General features: G+C 38.7%; 1 protein-coding gene across 1 annotated transcript in view; it reads right to left on the bottom strand.

Moving 5' to 3' along the window:
• The window catches only part of Birc6 (baculoviral IAP repeat-containing 6), a 193582-nt gene that overhangs the window by 133283 nt on the left and 36338 nt on the right, over window positions 1-23961 (bottom strand). Inside the window, 6 exon segments of the mRNA NM_001170596.4 lie at window positions 688-2082; window positions 6141-6199; window positions 13204-13587; window positions 16904-16986; window positions 17754-17865; window positions 21728-21921. Of these exon segments, the coding sequence (NP_001164067.1) occupies window positions 688-2082; window positions 6141-6199; window positions 13204-13587; window positions 16904-16986; window positions 17754-17865; window positions 21728-21921 (2227 nt within the window).

Raw genomic sequence — 23961 nt, forward strand, 5'->3', positions numbered from 1 at the left:
CAGCTGAGGCAGTGGGGGGGGGGGCGCTCCCTGAATATAGGGGACAACATACACACACACCCTTGCTTTGTAGCTGCCATGACAGGAGCTTCCCTAATCATTAATATGTGCCCAGCGGTGACAAACTGAAATCTGAAACCACGTGCCCAATAAGTCCTTCCTCCCTCAGCAGCTTATCTTATGTGTGCTGTCACATGGGCCCTCTTATCCAAGTTGCTAAGGAAACTGAGTCCACAAATATAGGCAATCAGTATTCACAAAATACCAAAATACTAGATCCTTGAAATTAAGCAAAGATCTATCTTGCTACACAATCCAGGCTGCCCTTGATCTCATTACCCTGGAGTTTCATTGTCCCAAGTAAACTTATAAACTCAGCTGAGAAGATACTTTCAGAGGACTAAGTTATTTAAAATAGAGTTCTTGCCTAGGGAAATTTAAAAAATAAATTTAATGGCTTTAAAAACACTAATATCGGGGCTGGGGATTTAGCTCAGTGGTAGAGCACTTACCTAGGAAGCGCAAGGCCCTGGGTTTGGTCCCCAGCTCCGAAAAAAAGAACCAAAAAAATAACAAAAAAAAAAAAAAAAAAAAAAACTAAAATCTAGAAAGAAAAAATAATCTCTTACATGGACCTAAAATTCACACATAGACAACTGCCACACAAGAATCAAGCAAACAGCTCACCTTTGGTGCATGCACACAGCCTGTCTGTGCCTGAGCAGTAAATGACAGAAACAAATGTATCCTGGTCTTCAGTGCCCTCCTTTTTGGGAGGCTCCACTTTGGCCAAAATTTCGAAGTTTGAAAGGTCTAATACTTTTACGTATCCTCCCTGAGTGGTTACTACCAGGTGTCCAAGAGTAGAAACGTCAGACTTTTTTTCTCTTTCAATCCCATTCTTAGAAGTCAACTGCATTTCCTCAGCAGGTTCTTCACAGTCATCCTCTCGATTATCCAGTATGTCTGGTGGAAGCAAAATGAGCGAGGTAATTGTGTCCTGGGGATCTTTGATATGTTGGATTTTCACTGGCTCCTCTTCTAAAGTCACTATTCGAGTGGTATAATTCATCTTATAAAGAACTAAATATCCACCACTAAGATTCCTCTGTTCCGGCTGAATGATCAAAGGAGCCGGTACATCTGCTGGTGACTCATGTTGGATCACACTAATATTTGCACCATTCACTACAGCAAGATTGGATTCCAGATCACCTTTACGTCTATTACATAGTGCAGAGTTTAATTTATTTAAATTATTCAAGGCCTCAACTTGATTTATTGCACTCAATGATTCCACAGAGCATGTCCGCAGTCCGACCAACAAATGGACTCCGTCAGCACACGGAGTTATAGAGTCTATACAAAGAGTCTCCTCCTCTGCAAACTTTGGTAGCCTCAAGCACTGCACCAAAGTCCCAGGCTTGGGGAACACAGAGTTCCACTTCTCGGAATCTGGAGAGGTGAGACTGGCTGCTGCATCTGCAAACTGCTGGATGTAAGTCACAGGCGGGTCCTGTAACAACAACTGCTCCTGGTTATCCAGCTCCATTTCAATAATCTGTGGAACGGTAAAACCATCATCGTGCAAACTTTTACTCATAATATTGTTCATCTGTGAAAAGATTTTTCCTGCTTTCTCATCAGATTCTTTGATACTATAAAGAAGTAAAACAGGTAAAGTCCTCCTGACCAGAGGAGAATTCAGTTCTGAGTTGGTGCAGGATTCATTGTCAGTTGACCCTTGTTCTGATATACTTTCGCCCTGAGTTCTGCTTAAACCATCCAGTGACCTGTGAGAATTACTACTAATGGGTGAGGTAGCAGGAGATTTATATGTTAATAAACCTCCAGCCAATAAACATGGGAAGGGAATGTTGTGTTGTTCCTGGTGCTTTTCCTTTGTCTTTTCACTCTTAGAGTTCGTTAAGCAAGGGTTCGCCCCAAGTTCTTCAAGATCCTTAACCGTGTCTTCAAGCACATTAGCCACAATCTCCCACTGCAGTTTTTCTGGCTGCTGGAGAATGCTGAGAGCTGTTATATCAAGGCTTACTTCCATGGCTTCCTTCTGTGATGTGTGCCCTTTGTGAAGAAAAATATGGCACATTAGATGCAGCAGCTTCTATTCATATAAATCACAATAATACTTCAGTGAGATTTTTCCTAATTCATTTGGACTCTGCATTAGTAACTACTAGAACGCCAAGTATTTCGTGCCCAGCACAGATCATGAGTTAAAGGCTCTTGCCCTGAAACCAGACTCAGCTTGATGATCACTGGGACCCACAAGACAGGGGAAGGGAACTAACTACTTACTGCAAGCTGCCCCACTAGCCTTAACCTGTGTGCATGTGCCCCCACATACGTGCATACACAGAAATTGTAACTGTTTATTTCCAATATTTTAAAAGAAATTTACAAAAATGTCAGACAACCCTACATATGAAAACAAAAAAACAAAAGAGACTACTCAAGAAATTCAAAATTATTTTCTTAAGCAGTAAAGAAGTTGATCCTGAAGGCATGGTAAAGTAAATAAAGAATTAGTATATTTAGTCATTGTTTTAAATTGATATTAAAATATAAAATTTCTGGACTTCCTTTCTAAACCAAAAATACACGCAATATTATTTGTTTTATAATTTGTGCATTCTCTCAAACACCTGAGAAAAATATCAATCTCAGTTCCTTTCTTTTTAATGCTTTAAAATTCAAAGCACCTTTCTTCCCTCTTGCTCCACAAGACTGTGCTGGCAGTCACATACAGACAAAAGCCCATCAGAGACAACAGACAATTTTCCAAACCTCAGGTAATCTAATGCTGAATTGAAAATTCTTTCGCGGGTTGGGGATTTAGCTCAGTGGTAGAGCGCTTGCCTAGGAAGCGCAAGGCCCTGCGTTCGGTCCCCAGCTCCGAAAAAAAGAACCAGAAAAAAAAAAGAAAATTCTTTCGACCAATTTTGATTTTTTTTTTTTACTTTCCCAACAGTAAGAATCAGTCAGTAACAATGGGGGAGAAAAAACACTCTAATGGTAGACAAAAATAAAGAAAAAATAAAGAAAAAATAGAACTGCTTTTATAATTAGGTGTGACAATAAACGTCAAGGAAATATTAAATGATGTGGCTATATAAAAACTTAAAGTACAAATAAGCATTGAGCAAGGGATCTGTGGAACACTGCTGAGGTATCCTAACACTGAACTATAGAGTCCCTCCAACATTCACTTACAGTGTCACCCAGCATTTTTCACCATCTGGGATTATCTTAACTGCACATATTACCAACTGCTCCAACTGAAATATTTTCTGACTGAAGCTGAAGAGGGACCAGTTCATTCCTTCTGTACTCTGTGGCTATATAACAAATGGCCACCTCACTGAATGGCACTGTCTACATCTACTTTCTCAGACTGGAAAAAGTAGGGATTTTTGTAACTTAATTAAAATACAATATTCCTTGAGACACTTATCTATTGGATGTACTAAATTTAAAAACAGACTTTTTAAAGTTATGACAAAAAATTGTCCAAATAGAATAGTTTTAATCTATGTATGTATTAACTCAGAATAAGTACACAAAGCACAAAAGTTAGCACATAATGTAAATGGTATGCACAATGAAACTGTTTAAGAAGAAATGATAAACTAGGTTGAGTGGCTCACTGCTGTAATCCTAACCCTCAAAGACTGAATGAGGATGATTACTCTGAGCAGGAGGCCAGTCTGGGCTATACAGTGAGTTCTAAGACAACTTAAGATACAGTGTGAGACCCTGTTCAAAAAACGCAAATAACTAGAAAAATAAACGTACAAAAGAAAAACATAAGGGCTGGAGGGATGGCTCAATGGTAAGAGCACTGACTGCTCCTCCAGAGGTCCTGAGTTCAAATCCCAGCAACCACATGGTGGCTCACAACCATCTGTAATGGGATCTGATGTTCTGGGCTGGAGAGATGGCTCAGGGGTTAAGAGCACTGACTGCTCTTCCAGAGGTCCTGAGTTCAGGTCCCAGCAACCACATGGTGGCTCACAACCATCTATAACAGATTCTGGTGTGTCTGAAGACAGCTACAATGTACTCATATATACTAAATAAATATTAAAAAAAAAAAAAGAAAAACATAGCAAGTGGCTCTATTATTCTACTTCCTCTTATAACCACGGAATGCACATCTGGGACACAGGATAATCAATATGAGAAGCTGGCATCTCTAACTCTGTTCCTCCATTTTCAATGTGTGTTCACAGGGCTCTGGAAGGAACACAGGACTTCATGCATGTCAGGCAACCACTCTGCCACTGAACCACAGTCAGGCCTTAATTCAAAGTTTCTGTCAGACATAAACTAAAGGACACAATTAACTTTTTAGGCAATATACATGTAATCAAACTTTCAATCACTCTGGGAAATCCTGTACTTTATTTTCTTAAGTAGCGTCAAAGTCAGTTTCCAACAGTCATACTTCCTGAGCTAAGCAATAAGATGTTGTCTTGGCTCTTTTCTAGCATCAAAGTTCAATTTGTCCTCAACTCTCCTGCTAACCCTTGTTTTCAGCCTTCATGTGAAGTCATGTTTCCTTGATTCACTATACGATTCAGAAAAAAGACTTTCCTCTTTGAAATCAACTAGGAACTTTCAAAACTTATACTCTTCAATGAAAAACACATGCCTCTTTTGTGCACTCATAATTTTGAGGTTAATATTATTTACAATTCTTTTAACTATGACATTCGAATTAATACAAGTCACTTAGAGGAATTCTGAAATGGCATCTAAAGTTTTAGTTTTGTTCTTTTTTTTGTTGTTGGGTTTTTTTTTTCATCTAAAGTTTTTAAAACAGGCAGATGTCTCAACTAACTATAAGCTTGAAATAAGGTTTACTACACAATCCTGAGGATTCAAGTTCAGATTCCCAACACCCATGTAAAAGCTAAGCATGGCATCTATTAGTAACTCCGCACTGAGGATCACACAGACCGGAGGAACCCTGCAGCTGTTCATCTTGACCAGCTAGCCAAGTCAGAGAGACAAGCTCCCAATTTTGTAAGAGACTGTTTCAATGTGCAGTGGCATATGCCTTTAATCCCAACACTTGGGAAATGGAGGCAGGCGGATCTCTGTGGGTTCAAAGCCAGCTTTGTCTACAGAGTGAGTCCCAGGACAACTGGTTTTATACAGGTTCTTTATACTCAAAGAAGTTGAAACTATAAAACCATAGGCATTGCAGCATCAAGTATATGTTGCCTTGTTTACTCATGAAATACTAAGGTCGGGGTTGGGGATTTAGCTCAGTGGTAGAGCGCTTGCCTAGGAAGCGCAAGACCCTGGGTTCAGTCCCCAGCTCCAAAAAAAAGAACCAAAAAAAGGAAAAAAAAAAAAAAAAAAGAAATACTAAGGTCAAAAACCCTTTATAAAACCCTGTCTCAAAAGAGGGTAGAGGAGTCTCATAACTAAGGAGGAAAAATAACATTCAACACATCAACCTCCAGCTCCTCAAGCAATGCACATATAAGCATGATCAAACACATACATGTACCCATAAAGAAAAAATGTAATAAAACCATTTTGAGATGCACTAGCCTCCGCTATGAATGATACTGAAAAATAGGACACATGTAAGCCAGATGTTAACACATGTCTATAATCCAACATTGAGGATATTAAGGCAAGAAGAGTATAGAGTTCACTATCAGCCTAAGGCACAGAACAAGCTCCAGGTGAGCCTGGGCTACCTGATAAACTATGCTGCTTTTACCTTAGAACTGCATGAGTAAACAAGGCAATGTCTACTTGATGTCGCAACACCTACAATTTTACAGCTTCAACTTCACTGAGAATAAAGAACTTTTATTTAAACGTTACTCTTATTTAAAGAGTATAGCATCCAAATAAAATAAGCACAATTTTCATCCCCTGGTATTCCCTTTGAATAAAATGGTTGTCATTTAAATTTTAATTATGAGACACAATGTTCTAACACTGAATTCAAGATCTCTGATAAACATAAAACTGAAATAGTGTCAGTAAAGACTTCCAGTTTCATTGAGAAACTATGAATTAATTGGTATTAAGATTTATTTTGAACTGTATAAATATAAAGATATATAAAATATATTATCTAAAGATTTTTTACATACCTGTCACAGAATCTGATCTGGAATGCTCTTCGCTGTCTGAATCCTCCAGTAAATCATCGCTTAAAAGACAAAGTAAGAAATTTAAACTCAAAGAAAAAGAATAGTGAACTTTCCAGGCTCGGGATGTACATCAGCTACAGTGTCGGAGCCTACACGTGTAAGACCTTGGGTTTAATCCCCAGATGGAAAGAAGAGCACACACCACATAAGAAAGCAAAGGCACAGCACAGCATAGCTCATCTCCCTGCTTGAAAGGGACAGGGCTGAGGATCAGACTATGTTCTGGTCAAGCACTGTGAACACTGTGTAAAGGGCTGGAGAGGGCTCCGTGGTTAAGAGCACCGGTTGCTCTTCAGGAGAAGCCAGGTTCAGTTCCCAGCACCCACATACAAGATGGTTTGATTCTGAGGGTTCTGAATCCCTCTTCTGAAACCTCCATGGGCACCAGACATGCACATGGTACACATACATATATGCAGACAAAATACACCTAAAATAAATAAATAAATGTTAAAAAACATTTAATACAAAACAAAATGGAGTTGTAACTCCAGCCCTGAAATGCAGTGTTTAAATGCTATTTATTATATAGGTAAAACAATAGTGATATACAAACTGCTAAAAGACATGTGATATAAATCAATTTGATATATAACTGATAAAAAATTATAATTCGTTAAATGAAAGTTTGTGTGGAAGGAAACCTCTAAAATTCTGTAACATTTATAGGTATAGGAAACTGACTAGAAATGATTTATAGCAAGCCAAAAAGTAAAAGAGAATGTTAGCTAGTCAAATCAAACTTGAACTTGTGGTAAAATATTAACAGCTACCGTTGACAAATTCAAGACAATTACTCTAAAACCAAAAACAGTTTTATGAACATATGTGTGTATGTAATGCATTATAAATATATTTACATGAACATTCATTTTTATTGTGGTTTTTTGTGTGTTCATTTAGTGAGACCTTTAGGTTAAAAATCACAATTCAGGGGCTGGAGAGATGGCTCAGTGGTTAAGAGCACTGACTGCTCTTCCAGAGGTCCTGAGTTCAATTCCCAGCAAGAACATCATGGCTCACAACCATCTGTAACGGGATCTGATGCCCCCTCTTCTGCTGTGTCTGAGGACAGCGACAGTATATTCATATACATAAAATAAATAAATATTTTTTAAAAAATCACAATTCAGAAGACAGGAGTAAGGACAAGACAGGTCTCCTCTCTGCACAAACCTTTATTCATTATCTCAAATGAAATAGTCAAGCTCTGCACCCTACTGACCAACATAGCACCAGTATTTTTTAATTCTGATACTCTCATTACAAAACTAAATAACACATTTTACAGAAAGAAAAGTAATTTTCCTAATCTAAAACAATGTACTGTACTAAAATCCACAGTGCTTAGATATGTACTAATGCTGTCTTACATATAAATGGTAATCTCTACTTAAGACTGCTGCCAGACCATCAAGCATGGCCCTGCTTTCCTGCTCCTGGAAAGGCTGAGGCAAAAGGACCTTTGCTCAAACTTCCAGGACAGCCGGGGGGGGGGGGGGGGGGGCTTGTCCCTAAACTATGCCAACCCTTCTTAGAAAAAGAAAAGAGCCTAATACAACATTCCAAGGCAATGTTTAAGTTCTTGAGAGGTTTACCAAGACAATGTTGACAAAGGTTCCATGCCTTGGGGTTTTTGTAAATGATATTAATAGATAAATGCTGTCAGTTCTATGAGTCACATGAGTAGCTTTGTTACTGTTGTTCACTACTGAGCTTCCTGAAAGTTGGGCAATTGCTCTTCCACTTTCACCAGAAACCAATACCAACTCAATATAATTTAAAATAATAAAAAGAATGCAGGGGTTGGGGATTTAGCTCAGTGGTAGACCGCTTGCCTAGGAAGCGCAAGGCCCTGGGTTCGGTCCCCAGCTCCGAAAAAAAGAACCAAAAAAAAAGAATGCAAAACAAGCTTAGGATCACCTGCTAATTAGCTTCGAGAATTAGAGGTTTAGAAGACACCTAAAAAACTAAATTGACGGAAAAATACGGTCCATGGGAGCCAGAATAAGCAAATCTAACACAGGAATACATTAGGTTTCAACTACAGAAGAGCTTTAGTATTAACCAAGTACTGCCCAGCTATACTGAGATAAAAGATAAAAGATAAAAGATAAAAGATAAAAGAAAGAATTCAAAGGTCTTGACATTACGGATCTCACTGGTCTACAGAAACATAATAATCCTAAAATATTTTATGACAAAAAATATAAGGCATGTAAATTGATCTAACATATGCTTTACAAATGAAGAACACAAATACACATTCCATAACTGGAGAGAGTGGTTACAGGTTGTTGGGGGTTGGTTCTAATGCTTTGAATTAATCTGGCCCCCAAAATTGGGAATCTGCATTTAATGCAGAAGGTCCTTGTCCCCCAATTGGTTTTTGATCGGTCAATAAAGAGCCAAGGGTCAATAGTAGATAGAGCAGGTACACCGAGGCAGGACCTTTAGATTTGCCCAGGCTAGGGACTGGGAGAGAGTGAATGGATACCCCCCCATGCGGCGGGGGGGGGGGGGGGGGGGCACAGATCAGATTTAGAGCTACAGAAGAAAATTCATCCAAAATGAAGGTGGGGAGAGAAAGCGGCCCTAGGGAGGGGCTGCCCAGAAGGTAATAGGGCAGCAAAGATAAAACATAGATTTAGAAGGTGTTGAGCCAGGAGCACTGGAGGCAAACGTATGCTAACCAGGTGGAGGATTAGAACTGCCCAGCCTTTGAGCTGGTCAAAGCATACTAAAATTAACTGGCACAAGTTCATGCGTATCCATATGCCTGTGTATGTGTATGTCTATGTGTCTGTGTGTGTTCGTGTATCTTTCACTCACGAATCCAGAGAGCTCCTAGGCCAAGTACAGCGAGCGCCAGGAGCCAATTCAGTTTAGCCAAATTACTGCTACAACAGGTTCTCTGTGTTTGTTCATTCTCATTCCTGCCCTTGCCAACTTTTCTACAATAAACATATTTACTCCTGTACTATTCAGCTTTTAGAGGACACAAAATCCTTTAAAAAGTAACAATCATAAAAGATAAATTATAGTCAAGTTACAAAGTTTGGTTAATACTACCTTTGTTTTAAAGCTAATAAAGTGCCATTAATTTATCAATGTCATAGTATCCACAAAAATAAAATTCAGAATATCTTTGTCAACTCAGCAAAATACACAGAGCCAGGCAGAGTAGTGAATGCCTTATCTCAGCACTTGGGGGCAGAGGTAAGACCACGAGTTCAAAGTCAATCTAGGATAGATATATGAGGGCCTGTCTCAAAAACAGAAATATATATGACAAGTATAGCACCTAGGGAAACATGTTACTTTAGTTAAATTAAATATGCTGTCAAATCCTCATTCAGTAAATTGAGAATTATGTCAAAATTTTATAAAAAATAGTCAAAACTAATTCCTACACAAGTTATATTGTAGTAACTTTAAACCCAACTTTTAATCTCAAATTAATTGTTGTTCTTAAAGCTAGTGAAACCCACATTTGATATTTGAAGATTAAACATATTGTATCTTGTACCATACAAAGTCAGAATCATTTCTATTCACTAGTAATCCAACAAGAGTCCCACTACCGCCAGAAGGGACAAGAAATCGAAGTCAAGGATCAAGGATAGAGGACCAAGGCTATATTTTGTTCTGGGTTTTCGTTTGCTTTAAAAAAAAAAAAAAAAGGGTATCAACTCTGTAACCCAGGCTGGCCATTCTCCTGCTTTAACCTTCCAAGTTCTAGATTTGTGTTTTCACCATAATGCTGGGCTGTTTCTTTGTCCCTCAGGCTCTTCCCACCTTTTTGGGAGGAGGAGTCTGGGAAGTAAAACCAGAACTATTTGTCCCTGCTGGTCAAATACTCTACAACTGAGTATATCCTCAGCTTGGAGTCCCACTTGGCCGCTTCGTCTTACCATGTATTTCACTTCTGTATACTAATTCAACAAATCTGTCATTAACTATCTAATACTGAGATCTATTTCGGCTGGAAACAACACCAAGTATAAACTTGTGTGTGTGTGTGTGTGTGTGTGTGTGTGTGTGTGTGTGTGTGTGTGTGTGTGTGTGTGTGTGTGTGTGTATGAAGGGTACATTTATATACATATATGTAAATAAAGGGTACATTTTCGGGGCTGGGGATTTAGCTCAGTGGTAGAGCGCTTACCTAGGAAGCGCAAGGTCCTGGGTTCGGTCCCCAGCTCCGAAAAAAAGAACAAGAAAAAAAAAAAAAGGGTACATTTTCCCAAAGAGGAATGTGGCCATCCTAGAAACCTATTTTAATGCAACTTTTAATCTAAAAATTCAAAATTCAAAACAAAGTTCTAATTAAAGTCAATGTTTAAAATGACAAGCCAATTTCATTATCTTCCACAATTATCCAGTAAATCCTTTAATAAAAATCATAACAATCAAGCATTCTTAGTTCTAGTGCTATCAGCAAATGTGCTAATATCAGAAAAGAGCTACACTGCTTGCCCCTCAAACTCTCACACAGATGTATAGTAACAGAAAATAGCCGTGAAGTTTTCATTTAGTCTGTACCAGATCTCAGGGACAATTCTTTTATCTGCCAGTCAATCTCCACAAGCTATAACCATGATGAACTATACAAACTTCCCAATTTGTATATTGTGAATTATCAACTAAATTTCTTATTTTTCATTTAATAGAATTATGTATTACTTAAATAAAAATACATGTGACCGGATATAGTAGCACACCCTTTAATCCCAGCAGACCTGAAAAAGAAGCATGAGGATTTCTGTGGATTTGAGGCCAGCCTGGTCTACATAACAAGCACCAGACAAGCCAAGGCTGAATATCAAAATCTTCTCTCAACAGAAGAAGTAAGGTGGGGGACATGATGAAGTGTTAACAGCAACGGCATCAGTAACTACACATCCAGCAGGTAAAAGGCAGATACTCTCAGCCAAGTCACATTATCAATGGCAGGGACGTCATGGCGATAGCTGTTATTAATCATCACACCCTAAGGACTATGCTAAATCCTCAATTCTGTCAATGTGAATAAAACTGAGCCATCTGAAATTGGCCCAATTCAAAGTCACAAGTGGGCATTCTTTGGAAACAAGAGGGTTTCCTGGGCTCTGCACTCCCAACTCCTATAGATCAGATACAGCCACAAGAGCCAAGACTCTATCCGTGAAGCTAAGGGGAGCGAGTGCCTCAAGCTCTATGCAGGTTGCATCCTGCAGTTCTGAGTTGTAGAGAGAGACAGCCGCAATCTCAAAGCCAGTGCAGGTACATACTGCATAACAAAACAAAAACCAACCAGACATGCCTCACCACCACCACCACCACCACCACCACCACCACCACCACCACCACCACCACTACTACTACTACTACATTATTCCATAATTCGATCATCTTGCTTCATCTAAAGTCATTTGCTACTCAGTGACATTCACTGCCAGAACTTGAGGAGTAATGGAAGACATATCAGACTCATTCTTATTCTGTGGAACTAAGAGGTAAAAGATAAAATTACAAATCTAACCCACTGTTTTAATGCCAATATTTTAACTTTCTTTTCTTGTTTTATTTTTGTTATGCCTTTGTTTAGATACTGAAGACAGAACCAAGAACCTCTACATACATACACTCGAACAGTGAGTTACGATGCCTAGATGTTAGTTTTTAATGTGGCAATGGCTTTCTAAAGACTACAATTTACTTTTTCAAGACTTACATAGTTTATATAGTTTGACACAGTATTGCACAGAAATGGATTTTACAGAACAGCTTCAGAACTTTGTAATAAATAATTTGACAAATGTTATTTTAGCCTGTCCAATCTGACTGCTAGTGTTTGCTACCTGTTTGGCATTTTTTTCTCATTATCCTATATTTATCCTTAGACACTTGTCAGTATTTTTACCAATTACTGTCTATCTTAGTTATATAACAAAGGAAAATATAATACAGAGAAAAAGTGATTTAACACTCTGTGGCATTTCCTTTTGTGTGTTCTATTTTTTGATCTTTTGAGACAAAATCCTTACTTTATGTTCCAGACTGTCATTGAACTCATAAAAGTCCTACTGTTTCAACTATCAGATCCAACTAGTATTGTAGGATGATGTCATTATGTCATTAGGCAGGTGCAAGACAGAATGAAGCCTGTCACTGGACAAGAAGGAAGGATGGGTTGGAGAAAAGTTTTAGAGGAGGAAGAGACTGGAGTGAGAGGAGAAGAGAAGGAGCTGAGAGAACATCGAGGCAGATGTTAAGATTCCTCTCTGCACATTTACAATTTGTTATGAAAACTCTTTTTTTTTTTCTTTTTTTTCAGAGCTGGGGACCGAACTGAGGGCCTTGCACTTGCTAGGCAAGTGCTCTACCACTGAGCTAAATCCCCAACCCCTGTTATGAAAACTCTTAAGGGATGGATGTATATAGGATTCTGTATGTCTAGAAGAGCAAGCTGTATCTTTTTAGGTGGGTAATTATATCTTAGCAACTGGATGAGAGGTTAAGGTGCTGTGTGTTCTTTCATGTAGCGATTTAATTGAGTTCAAGAGAATGTGTGGTGGCTGGACACTGGGCCACCATGGAATTGGGATGTATATTCTGACATGGTGCCAACCTGCCTTGGGAACTAGATGGGTAGATTGCTGCCAGCTCAGGGAGTAGCCATCTAGCCATTGGCAGTATGATGTGGGATGGAACTAAGCAGGTGAGACACTTTGGTGACTGAGATGAGAATATCCAACAGATACCATGTGGCACTACAGTGCTGGATCTAGTACAGAATTAAAAAGAAGCCTTAATTTTACTACAAAATAATCTGTGGTAATCTGAATGAAAGTTTCTGAATTTCATACAACCTTTAGACTTCCAGGTAAACATCTATTTTCTACTCTCTAACTTGATTTTTTTGCTATGTCATTAACTGAGTAAAGAAAACGCAATTTGGAAAAATGAAACATGTACCACTAGAAATACTACTTTTAAAAAAAAAAAGAAAAAGCCCTCATACCTGTCTCCTTCCAGTTTTGGTATATCTGAGCAACTAGAAGAATCTTCCAGCCATGCCAAAGTAGGTCTCCTTGAATCAACTCCTGAACTTGGATCTCCTGATAGGATCAACTGTTGCACAATTACTGGGTCGTAGGCATTAATCTCAAACTTCAAGTGCACCTTCATGAGTTTGGAGACGTCCCATATGCAGATCTTCCCACGTTTGGTAGCAGCAGCTAGAAACTGTGGACAGCTCCCAGACCCAAAGCAAGATATTCTGTCAGCTCCATCTGCAGAAGGGAGCTGCGCAGGACTGGTTGCCAGTGTGACTGACAAGGGCACATTCTGGGTGTGCTCGCCCTTCACAAAGGGGCAGTTGGGAGAGTGTCTCTCGTGTTCAGACCTTTACAGGGTGAAAAGGGGAAGGTTACTGAAGAGCAAAGCAGAAGCTAGAACAATGCCTGTTTTATACACACATTTAAAGTCTTACTCTTACATTTTTGTACAGGGGATGGGGAGGGTGGGAATGGCATGTCTAAGTCCTGGAATGGAATCCATGGCTTTGAGTATGTTGAACAAGTACTTCACTACTCAGCTGTATTGCAACCCCTCAACTAAACTTAGCTTTACGTGATTACTCAATCTCTTTCGACCATTCACAGTGTTTGCACTGTCCATATTATAGGCATTGATTGTTAGCAGAGGCACTCACTTTAATTGAATACACTGTAGAATCAGTACTATAATGCAAATCATGATAAACCATTCGCCCGATTTCCTAACTCTTTTATATCTCCTTTCCGTTTTCTGTTGTTGGTTTCATTGTATATTTTCCTTCTTATAATTTCAAAGTAATACTTAAAGACAGGATCCTGCTACCAAAGAATTTCCTTACTAATGGCAAAGAAAAAGAAAATTTTACTCATAAAGCATGCTGTTTTTCAGAAGAGACATATTTCTTTTGAAACACCACTTGCAGTTGACTATCATGACATCCTTGGTAATATATAATGCACAGATATCCTTCATAAATCCTTCTGCATGTTACCATCAAACACATATTTGAGCAACATTCTCTCCCAGCTAAGTTCTAGAATATTTTTCCCCATTCTATCTTCCCTTAACTGAGTTTTAATTTTTTGATTAGATATTTGAAGCCACATGTGACGGTGCAAAATAAAACTAAAAGCCAACTTTAGTTATACCTAATCCTAACAATCTTTTATCACCTTCAAATAAAATTCATAGGATCTTAACTAGTATAGTTCTAAAATATTTTTAGTAGTTTGTGGGGAAAAACGACTTTTATTATTTTTTATTATTATTTTTATTACTTCATTTTAAATCATCGGTAGCACTGAGCCACTCTGTAACAGTTTTTGTAAAACAAGAACATACAGAATGTTTACAACAGTAAAAAATATAAACCACTAAAGAATATAAACTTGGGGCTGGAGAGATGGCTCAGTGGTTAAGAGCACTGGCTGCTCTTCCACAGGTCCTGAATTCAATTTCCAGCACCCACATGGTGGCTCACAACCATTTGTAATGGGATCTGATGCCCTCTTCTGGAGTGTCTGAAAAGAGCTATAGTGTACTCATATACATAAAATAAATGAATAAAATTTAAAGTATATATAAAGTTCTTCTAATTCTCCACTCTTCATCTGTCATGAATTTGTCACATTCTTTTGGCTATAGCAATTTTCTTTTTAAAGAAAAACATAGTACAATATGTAGCTTTGAATGGCATCAAACACACGAAGAGATCCACCTGCCTCTGCATCTCAGAAGCCACTGCACTCTTGGTGAGCATTTAAAATCTTTCCAGTTTTTCACTGTGATGCCCAATCTTGTCACATAGCCAAGCATAGAAAAAGATTTAGCTCCTTAGAGTAGAGAGGTAAATACAGCAATGACGGACGATAGAGGATACCCATTTTGTTTGCTGGCTAGCTGGTTGGCTGGCTGGCTTGTTTTTGAGACAGGTTTCTCTGTGTAACAAACCTTAGCTGGACTAGACTCACTTTGTTGACCAGGCTGACCTTGAACTCACAAGAGAGTCACCTGCCTCTGCCTCCAAAGTGCTGGGATTAAAGGTGTGGGTTACCATACCCAGCAAGAATATCCATTTTTATTTCTTGAAGAAGTAAATCTCCCTACTAAATAACTCTTTCAATTCCCACAAGCAAAAAAGCAAGGCCCTCTTTTCCCCTTAAACTGCCCCTTTTCCCTTTTAATTAAAAGATTTGGAAAGCACCCAGGCTCAGCAACCCAGCTTCTATTCACGAAGACAGAGCAGTATACTCTATATTCAGAATATCAGACTCTCAAATTCTTGAATATTCTGGTAAATGCCCAAACCCTCAGCATGTCAAGAAAAGATGGGTACTTACCTGCCCAAACTGAAATTCTGACACAAAAAAAGTTAAGAATACAGGTGCTGTCAAAGCTGTCCGTTGTGATTTATACTCACAATCCCAGAACTAAGGAAGCTAAGGAAAAATAGCTGACATAAATTGGAGGCCAGCCTGGGTTACACAGTGAGTGGATGTGCAACCTAGGCTCATTTTAAGCCTTGATTCCATCTTTAAAAGAGAAAAGAAATGGTGTGGTAGCATGTTCCTCTGAACCCAGAATACAGTGGTAGGAGTATCAAGGATTTGATGCCAGGAAGGACATGGTGGCACACAAGTCAGTACTAGAGAGGTAGAGAAGCAGAGAAGGCAGGAGGATCTTTTTAAATTCCAAGCCAGCTTGGTCTATACAGTGAATTCAAGGTCAGCCAGAGCTACACAGTGAGTTCCTAAATTAAAAAAAAAAAAAAAAACTTCAGCTGCATAGTGAATTCCAGACAAGCCCAGGCTACATCAGACCCTGTAGCAAGTACTTAGAAGTGTGTGCACTGGGGTGAGAAATTTAGCTAATAGTAGTTAATACTGGCTAGCTGCTCTCACAGAAAATCAGTGTTTTCCCCGCATTCACAGCAAGCAGCTCAAACCACCTCCAGGGATCGATCCTATGTTCTTTTCTGGCCTTTGAGGGTATCCTTATAGGGTGGTACATTTTAGTACATTAGTACAATAGATAGTACATTCTATAATATTGTGCAATTTTTCGAGTGTAGATTAAATGATTTTTTTTTTTTTGGTTTTGGTTTGCTCACTGCATTCATGTCAACTAATAAACATGAAACTTCAATCCAGTTTTAGTACAAACTATGTGACATCTGAAAACTAAAACCTGCTTCTACTCCTTCCTGGACATGCACACTTGATAAACTTGAAAAAAGGACCTCATAGTAGTAGAGCTTGGGTATTATTACATATCTTATGTTAATCAACTAATAAAAGGTTGAATACTATAATTCACAGGCTGAAGATGCCCTGTAAAAGGTTACTTGAAATTGAAACTGTGCACCGTGAACACTTCCATGCCTGCACTCTCTGCTGGCTCTGCTTCAGTGGCCAGAACCACACTGCTCTAGCAGTGCTGTGGCTGGGACCACAGAGCCTCTGCTCTGAGAAGAGCCTACCTTTTAGCACTTTCCGTATGCAGACTTTGGGAAAACCTTATGGCAGAATATAGAAAGAACTCCCTCATTCTCTTAAGACAGTGACAATAACACATACCAAAGAGGAAAGATTACATCAGAATCAAAATTTAGAAGTACTATGGTACCAACTTAGCCTACTATGCCTAGAAAACTCCAGACTCACCAAGGCTCATCCGTGGGTTCCCAACAAACAAGGCATACACTGCAAGTAAAACACATGGCTCTGTCATCTCCAGAGGAAGCAGGCTGCAAAATTAGGTTAAAATAAAGGAGAAAGGAGAGAGGAAAGAGGGAGAAAAGGAAAAGGAGAAAAGAGAGAAAGGAGGGGAAAGGAAGTAGGCAGGTACGGAGAGGAGAGGGGGAAGGGAAGAAAAGAGAAAAAAGAAGATTCAATCATTAAAATGGCTTTTCAAGAAAAACTCTTTTCAAAAAAAGTTCCCAATTCTAAGTATAATATTCCAAGGGGGGGAAAATGTATGGTATTATTCCATTCATATGCAAATAAGTGTTCAATAAATTTTCAGGCAAGCCACAGCAACACAGTGAGGCCCTGAATAGAAAGTAAATATATAAACCAATACAAAGGAACACGTAATAAATAGATGCGGTGTCTCACTGCATGTTTCTGGCTGGGCTGCAACTCGTGGACCACCCCAGGCCCAAGTGCTAGTGTTTCAGGTACATCAGTACTTTCTGCCTTGCAGAATGACTCTTACCACATTATCTCAGAAATCAACTACCAGATTATACAAGGTTAAATATGTGAAAATAACACATATTTAAATAAATTTCTCAAAAATTACATTTAAAGAACATATCAATTTCATAGCAAAAAGAGCAAATGTCTTAATGTGAAAGATTAAGTATTAAATAACCCAATAATTCTATGTCCCTTACATTCACAATGCAGGACACAGGACTAGCACCTATATAATAAAGTCTGGAGCACATGAAACTCACAAGCATGCATACGAACAAGTACGTAGCTAGGTCGCATTAATGATAGTTTTTACCTGGTGATAAAATCCAGCTTGAGCCATGGGATCCGGCTGTGCCCACCTATAGCCAACGTGAGGCCATGAAGTGAAAGTCTCCCTTCTGTTAGCTTCACTATACATCAATGCCCTAAAAGTAGAGAAACTATGAAATTGGAGGACCCAAGCTGAAATATCTACTAAAAATGGGAATGATTATGTTCAAATAGTTACTTTCAACTAAAAATGATTGTTTTGTAAGTTCTCCAACTGTAAAGAAACAGAAAATCTGACTAGTGACTCCAGAAATCAAATTAATTCCACAGGCAGGGTCCATTACCTAATGATCACGGGGCAGGAAAGGAAGAGACTGGCCACAAACTGGCTAAGTGGGCGTGTCTGATATACTGTTGAAACATTTGCGTACTGCTTTTTATTTCTTTTCTCTTTCTTTTTTCCTGGTTTGTTTGTTTGTTTGTTTGTTTTAAACTAGAAATCGAGGGGGAATGGTTGTTCTTTCTCTAGGAAAATCTTCCTCAGGGGCTCTGCAGCTCTAGCAAACTTTAGTTTATAGTTTCCCTTAGTTTACTTTAGCTTAGGTTTGGTTGAGACGGTGTTTCAACCGTGCAGCCCGACTGTCCTGGAACTCGCTATGTAGAATAAGCTGGCTTAAATCTCACAGCCCCCGCTCCCTCCTGGGAGTAAAGGTGTGCACGGCTAAGGTCAGTGTATTCTGAAAACTGTACAGCAGCTCTAACCACAGCACTCAGGAGCCTGAGGCAAAATAGCATGAGCTGGAAGACAGCCTAACAAGACAATCTGGAAGGTAAAACAAGGAAATCTTCACATGATCAGAGTAAAATGCTTTCCTTCAAAGCCATGTCAAACTACAACTCAGGGTATCAGTGACGTTTTTAAGGACAATAACAAACTAAAGTCCAAAAGACTTCAGATAAGAACATACTATGAGCAACGCTTCCTCTTGTCCTTACATCTGTATACACAGTAACTGAACAGAGAATAACAGAGAAAAATCACACACACACACACACACACACACACACACACACACACACACACAAACAGACCAGGAAAATACATTCCTACACAGCTCTCCAAAACTAATTCATTCAACAATCTTGTAATATTCCAACAATACTGCTATAGGTAACTCGTAATTAATTGTATTCTGATTTTATTTAAACAGTCCAACCAATCTTTTTTTTTTAAGATTTACTTATTTATTATATATAAGTATACTGTTGCTCTCTTCAGACACACCAGAAGAGGGCATCAGATCCCATTACAGATGGTTGTGAGCCACCATGTGGTTGCTGGGAATTGAACTCAGGACCTCTGGAAGAGCAGTCAGTGCTCTTAACCGCTGAGCCATCTCTCCAGCCCACATTCTGACTTTTTTTTTTTAAAAAGATTTATTCATTTATTATATATAAGTATACTGTAGCTGTCTTCAGACACACCAGAAGAGGGCATCAGATCTCTTTACAGATGGTTGTGAGCCACCATGTGGTTGCTGGGATTTGAACTCATGACCTCTGGAAGAGCAGTAGGGTGCTCTTAACCGCTGAGCCATCTCTCCAGCCCCCCACATTCTGACTTTTAAGAGCATGTCAATATTAGAACTTGAAGCAGTTGCTTGGCATACATTATGCCCTTAGATCCAATCCTCAACAATGCACAGGACCCTGGGCTCCGCTCTCAGCTAAGCGTACCTAGTAGCAATTCTGTTAGCCCAGGACACAGATCCTTGAAGTATAAATAGACACCTCCTTTTTTCAAAAAATATAAATTTTGAGGGCTAGAAAAGTTCCATGTATAGGTTATATCTTTGCTGGAGGGAAGGTTGAGACAATGTTTCATGTAGCCCAGGCTAGCCTCAACTCACTATGTCCACCCAAGTTTTAGTAGATTCATTTATTAAGGAAATAATAACTTGGAAAGTACATCAAATTAGTATTTGAGGATATTTTCACATACACAGAAGGAACATAAGACTGGATTTAGAATCACCTAAATGACCCTCAGGCATGTAAAATTAACCCTTAATTTGGGAGCCTGAGGTTCAAGAGAGAATGAAAAGGAAAGACTGGGCTCAGCAGCTAAGAGCCCCGACTGCTCTTCCACAGGACCGGAGTTCAGTTCCCAGCAACCACATGGTGGCTCACAACCATCTGTAATGGGATCTGATGCCCTCTTCTGGTGTGTCTGAAGACAGCACAGTTTACTCATATACTCATGTAGCAGTTTACCCTTCACGATACTCATCTGCCTTAGTTGTGTTACATGATTTTATTACAGACACAATTTCTATTAATTGCATTAAGTGGTGAGGATTTTCATATGCTAATGTTGTAATTCATATGTTAATGTTGGTCAAATTAACAAATTAACAGGAAACAAAATTAACATGAAATCTGAATATCAGGTGCTAAGTGTTATGGCTATCATAAAAATATTCTTGGAATGTGTTTGGAAGGGAGCAGAGATAAAGAAGCTTGTGACTAGAGCAGGTGTTGTCTGAGCACAGTGCAGACCTTGAGATCATAATGACCCTGCAGAGCTGTTCTGCAGTTACAGTGGTCTCTGAAGGTTCTATCGTATACAGTGATAAGCGTGTTTTAGGGGATGAGATCATGAGATAGGATTTCTTTTTGTTTAGTACTTGTGACAAGAAGCAACTTGACGAAGGAAGGGCTTATTCTAATTTATAATTTGAGGCTACAGCTGATGGGGCCAAGGCTTTGGCAGGAGTACAACAAATTGGTCATATTACATGTATAGTCAGGAACCAGCGAACAGCAAATGCCTGTGCTCAACTTAGTTTGTCCTTTTCTTTTTTCTTTTTTTTTTTAAGATTTATTTATTTTATTAATATGAGTACACTGTAGCTGTCTTTAGACATACCAGAAGAGGGCATCAGATCTCTTTACAGATGGTTGTGAGCCACCATGTGGTTGCTGGGAATTGAACTCAGGACTCTGGAAGAGCAGTCAGTGCTCTTAACCTCTGAGCTATCTCTCCAGCCCCCTTCTTTTCTTTTAAGATTTATTTATTTTATGTATATGATTCATATGGCATACTGTTAATTTGACCAAAAGACACAGACAACATTACTCTAGCATATGAAAATCCTTACAACTTAATGCAATTAAGAGAAACTGTGTCTGTAATAAAATCATTTAACACAACTAAGGCAGATGAGTAACGTAAAGGCTAAACTGCTACATGCTATGAATACAAGAGCCATATTAAGTTACAAGTCAATTCATTATACTTAAGTTACAAGTCAATTCATTCGGAACTGTACACGCTTGCTTCACCACACACTATTTATAAATGTACTTCAGAAAAACACAAAGTGACTCATCCGATGAAAATGTCAGATGAGACATTATAAGCTTTTGATTTACACAAAACAGGTACTCAATAAATCTGAAAAAACTGATGGTGCAGGTATGATTTTCATAGTACTGTTTAAATCTAGGCAAACAGTATAAAAATTTTAAGAAAACTACTCCAAAGAACTAAGGGGGAGGAACAGTTATTTTAATTATACCTAGTCCTCCATATTCCCTTCAATGAACTTTTCTAGCATGCTTATCTTGAGAATTTCACAGATATTTACAATGTATTTATCTGGTCATATTCTACCATTCCTCAGAGATAACACTATGCACTTTACTTACCCTCACATTTCTATACAGTATTTGTCAGGATTCATCTCAAATTTCATCAAAGGTGAAATACCACACACCCAACAGTTATAAATGGCTTAAAATTTTCTCAAATACTCACTCAGCACTGGAAGCTTCAAAATACAATCTTGGAATCCCCTTAAATTCTCTTAGAGAATAAAAGACATGTCCGATAGCAGCCATCAGCTCAGAAAATTTACATAGAAGTAAAAGTCTACTTTTTAAACATTCTAATCATAATCCGATTTGCAGTAGTTTCAATTCAATCTCAGCATACTCCAGGAATAAGGATCCTACCTGTCTACAGAACGGCCTGGCCCGACTCCAAGTTCTGGACGTGCACTGGGTAAGAGGTAAGACAATCTGTCCATCACTGAGGACGCCACAGGTAAGGCAGCAACATTTTGATTTATTTTCTTAAGTTCATTTACAATGGCACTGGCAATAGACTTCAATACATGATGAGGAAGATGAAATGTAACTGTGGCCCACTGAAAGAAAATGGGAATATAATAAGCAAAGGGCTACTTCTCCAATTTTAACTAAAATCTTAGCTTTATCTCATCAATTAAAGAACTATGTGTCCCTAATATCAATTATACTATCAGTTTGTTGTTTACATCAAGAATTTGCTATAAATTAAAAAAATTAAGTATTTTATTAATGTCAAGGTAGATACAGAAAAGCAGGCAAAGTCTCCATCAGTTGATAAATAGATACTGTATGATAGTGTGGGTGAGTGCACAGGTGCATGCACAAAGATATTATACTGCAAAGCCTTTTAAAAGGTAGTAACTCCATCACTCCTGATGATGTAGATAAAGGCAAAGGACGTTATGCAACTTAATTACAATAGGCTGGGAACAGAAAGAGAAATATAAATGATGTCACGGACATGTGAAAGTTATACCATGTAACTCATAGCACCAAGACTAGAGTGACATTCACTAGAGCTGATGTGAGAGTATGGGGAGGCTTGTCAGAGTTGCAGGAAGCATATATGTGATGATCTAGCTAGTGATCACCAATCTGGCAACCTAGTATTTCCCTAGCATGCTGGCCACAGGTAACAACTTACTGTATACTAAAATTAAGGAAAGTACACGGGCTGGAGAGATGGCTCAGAGGTTAAGAGCACTGACTGCTCTTCCAGGGGTCCTGAGTTCAATTCCCAGCAACCACATGGTGGCTCACAACCATCTGTAATGGATATCCGACGCCCTCTTCTGGTGTGTCTGAAGACAACAACAGTGTACTCAGATAATGAAATAAATAAATAAATCTTTAAAAAAGAAAGGAAGAAAGAAAAGTACAGATTTCAAAAATTTTCACCAGAAAGCAACAAACCTATAAGGTGGTAGAGATACAATGTTTCCTTTCCTTTTATGTAATCTCTCTATAATGCATTGATATATCAAAATATCACACTGCATCTCATAAGTATAAACACTTATTTCATTTTAAAAATATTTGCTTTGTTTTGTCTTCTTAAGGCTTTATTTGCTGTTGCTGCTGCTGCTGCTGCTGCTGCTGTTGTCTGATTTTGTTGTTGTTCTTTCTTGAGACAGGGTCTCTACATAGCTCCATCCTAGAATTCACTATGAAGGCCAGGCTGGCCTAGAACTCAAGGATCCACCTGCCTGCCTCCTAAGTGCTAAGATGTGCCACTACACCCAGAAAGTTGAATTTTTATTTAAGGTTTAAAAAAAGTCTGTATGAGCTCAATGGCATGTACTTGCCCAGAATAACAAGGCCCTAAATTCAATTCTCAGAGCCACAAAAAAGATTTGAAACCCTAACAACTCTGAAAAAGACAACAGATAATACAGCAAGACAGCAGATAACATAGCAGCTAAGTAAGATAGGCCACACCTGTTATCCTAAAACTTATAAACCTGAGGCAGGAGAATTGTCCTGAGTTTTATGAGGTATATGAATTCCAGGCTAGCCTTTGCTACAGAATGAGATTGTTGTCCCCAAAATCCTCTTCCCCAAAAAAGAAAGTATATTATGATATAGCCAACCAATCTAATAACTTCTTCATCCTGCATCAACAATGTTAAACACCAGGTGGGTGGGCACTCAGTCCCCCATTAGTAAGAAGAATTTGGACATTACCATCACTGCTCTACGCGATGATTTAATCCATCTTAGCACATTTATGTCTGTGTTATCTTCATTGTAACCAAGAATAGAAATTACAAGCATGAGCTTTGTATTCACAACACTAAGACCCAGCCCAACTCCATCATCAACAACATCCAATAAACATTAATATTATTGAGGCTGGAGAGATGAATAAAATTCATGCACCCACATCAGGTGGCTCAATGTATAGCCCTAAAGCCAACATTTCCAATCGTTTAGAGTACTGGAACCCACATGAATATATACACACAGACATATTTACAATTTCAAAAATTAGTAAAACAGTGCTGGGATTGATGGGGCACACACTCAAGTCATCACTCAAAAGGCAGGGACAGGAAGATTACTGTGAGCTCTTGGGCAGCGTGGGCTACACAGTGAGT

Source organism: Rattus norvegicus, chromosome 6 (assembly GCF_021556685.1).
Source record: "Rattus norvegicus strain SHRSP/BbbUtx chromosome 6, alternate assembly SHRSP_T2T, whole genome shotgun sequence".
In the NCBI taxonomy this organism is placed as follows: Eukaryota; Metazoa; Chordata; class Mammalia; order Rodentia; family Muridae; genus Rattus; species Rattus norvegicus.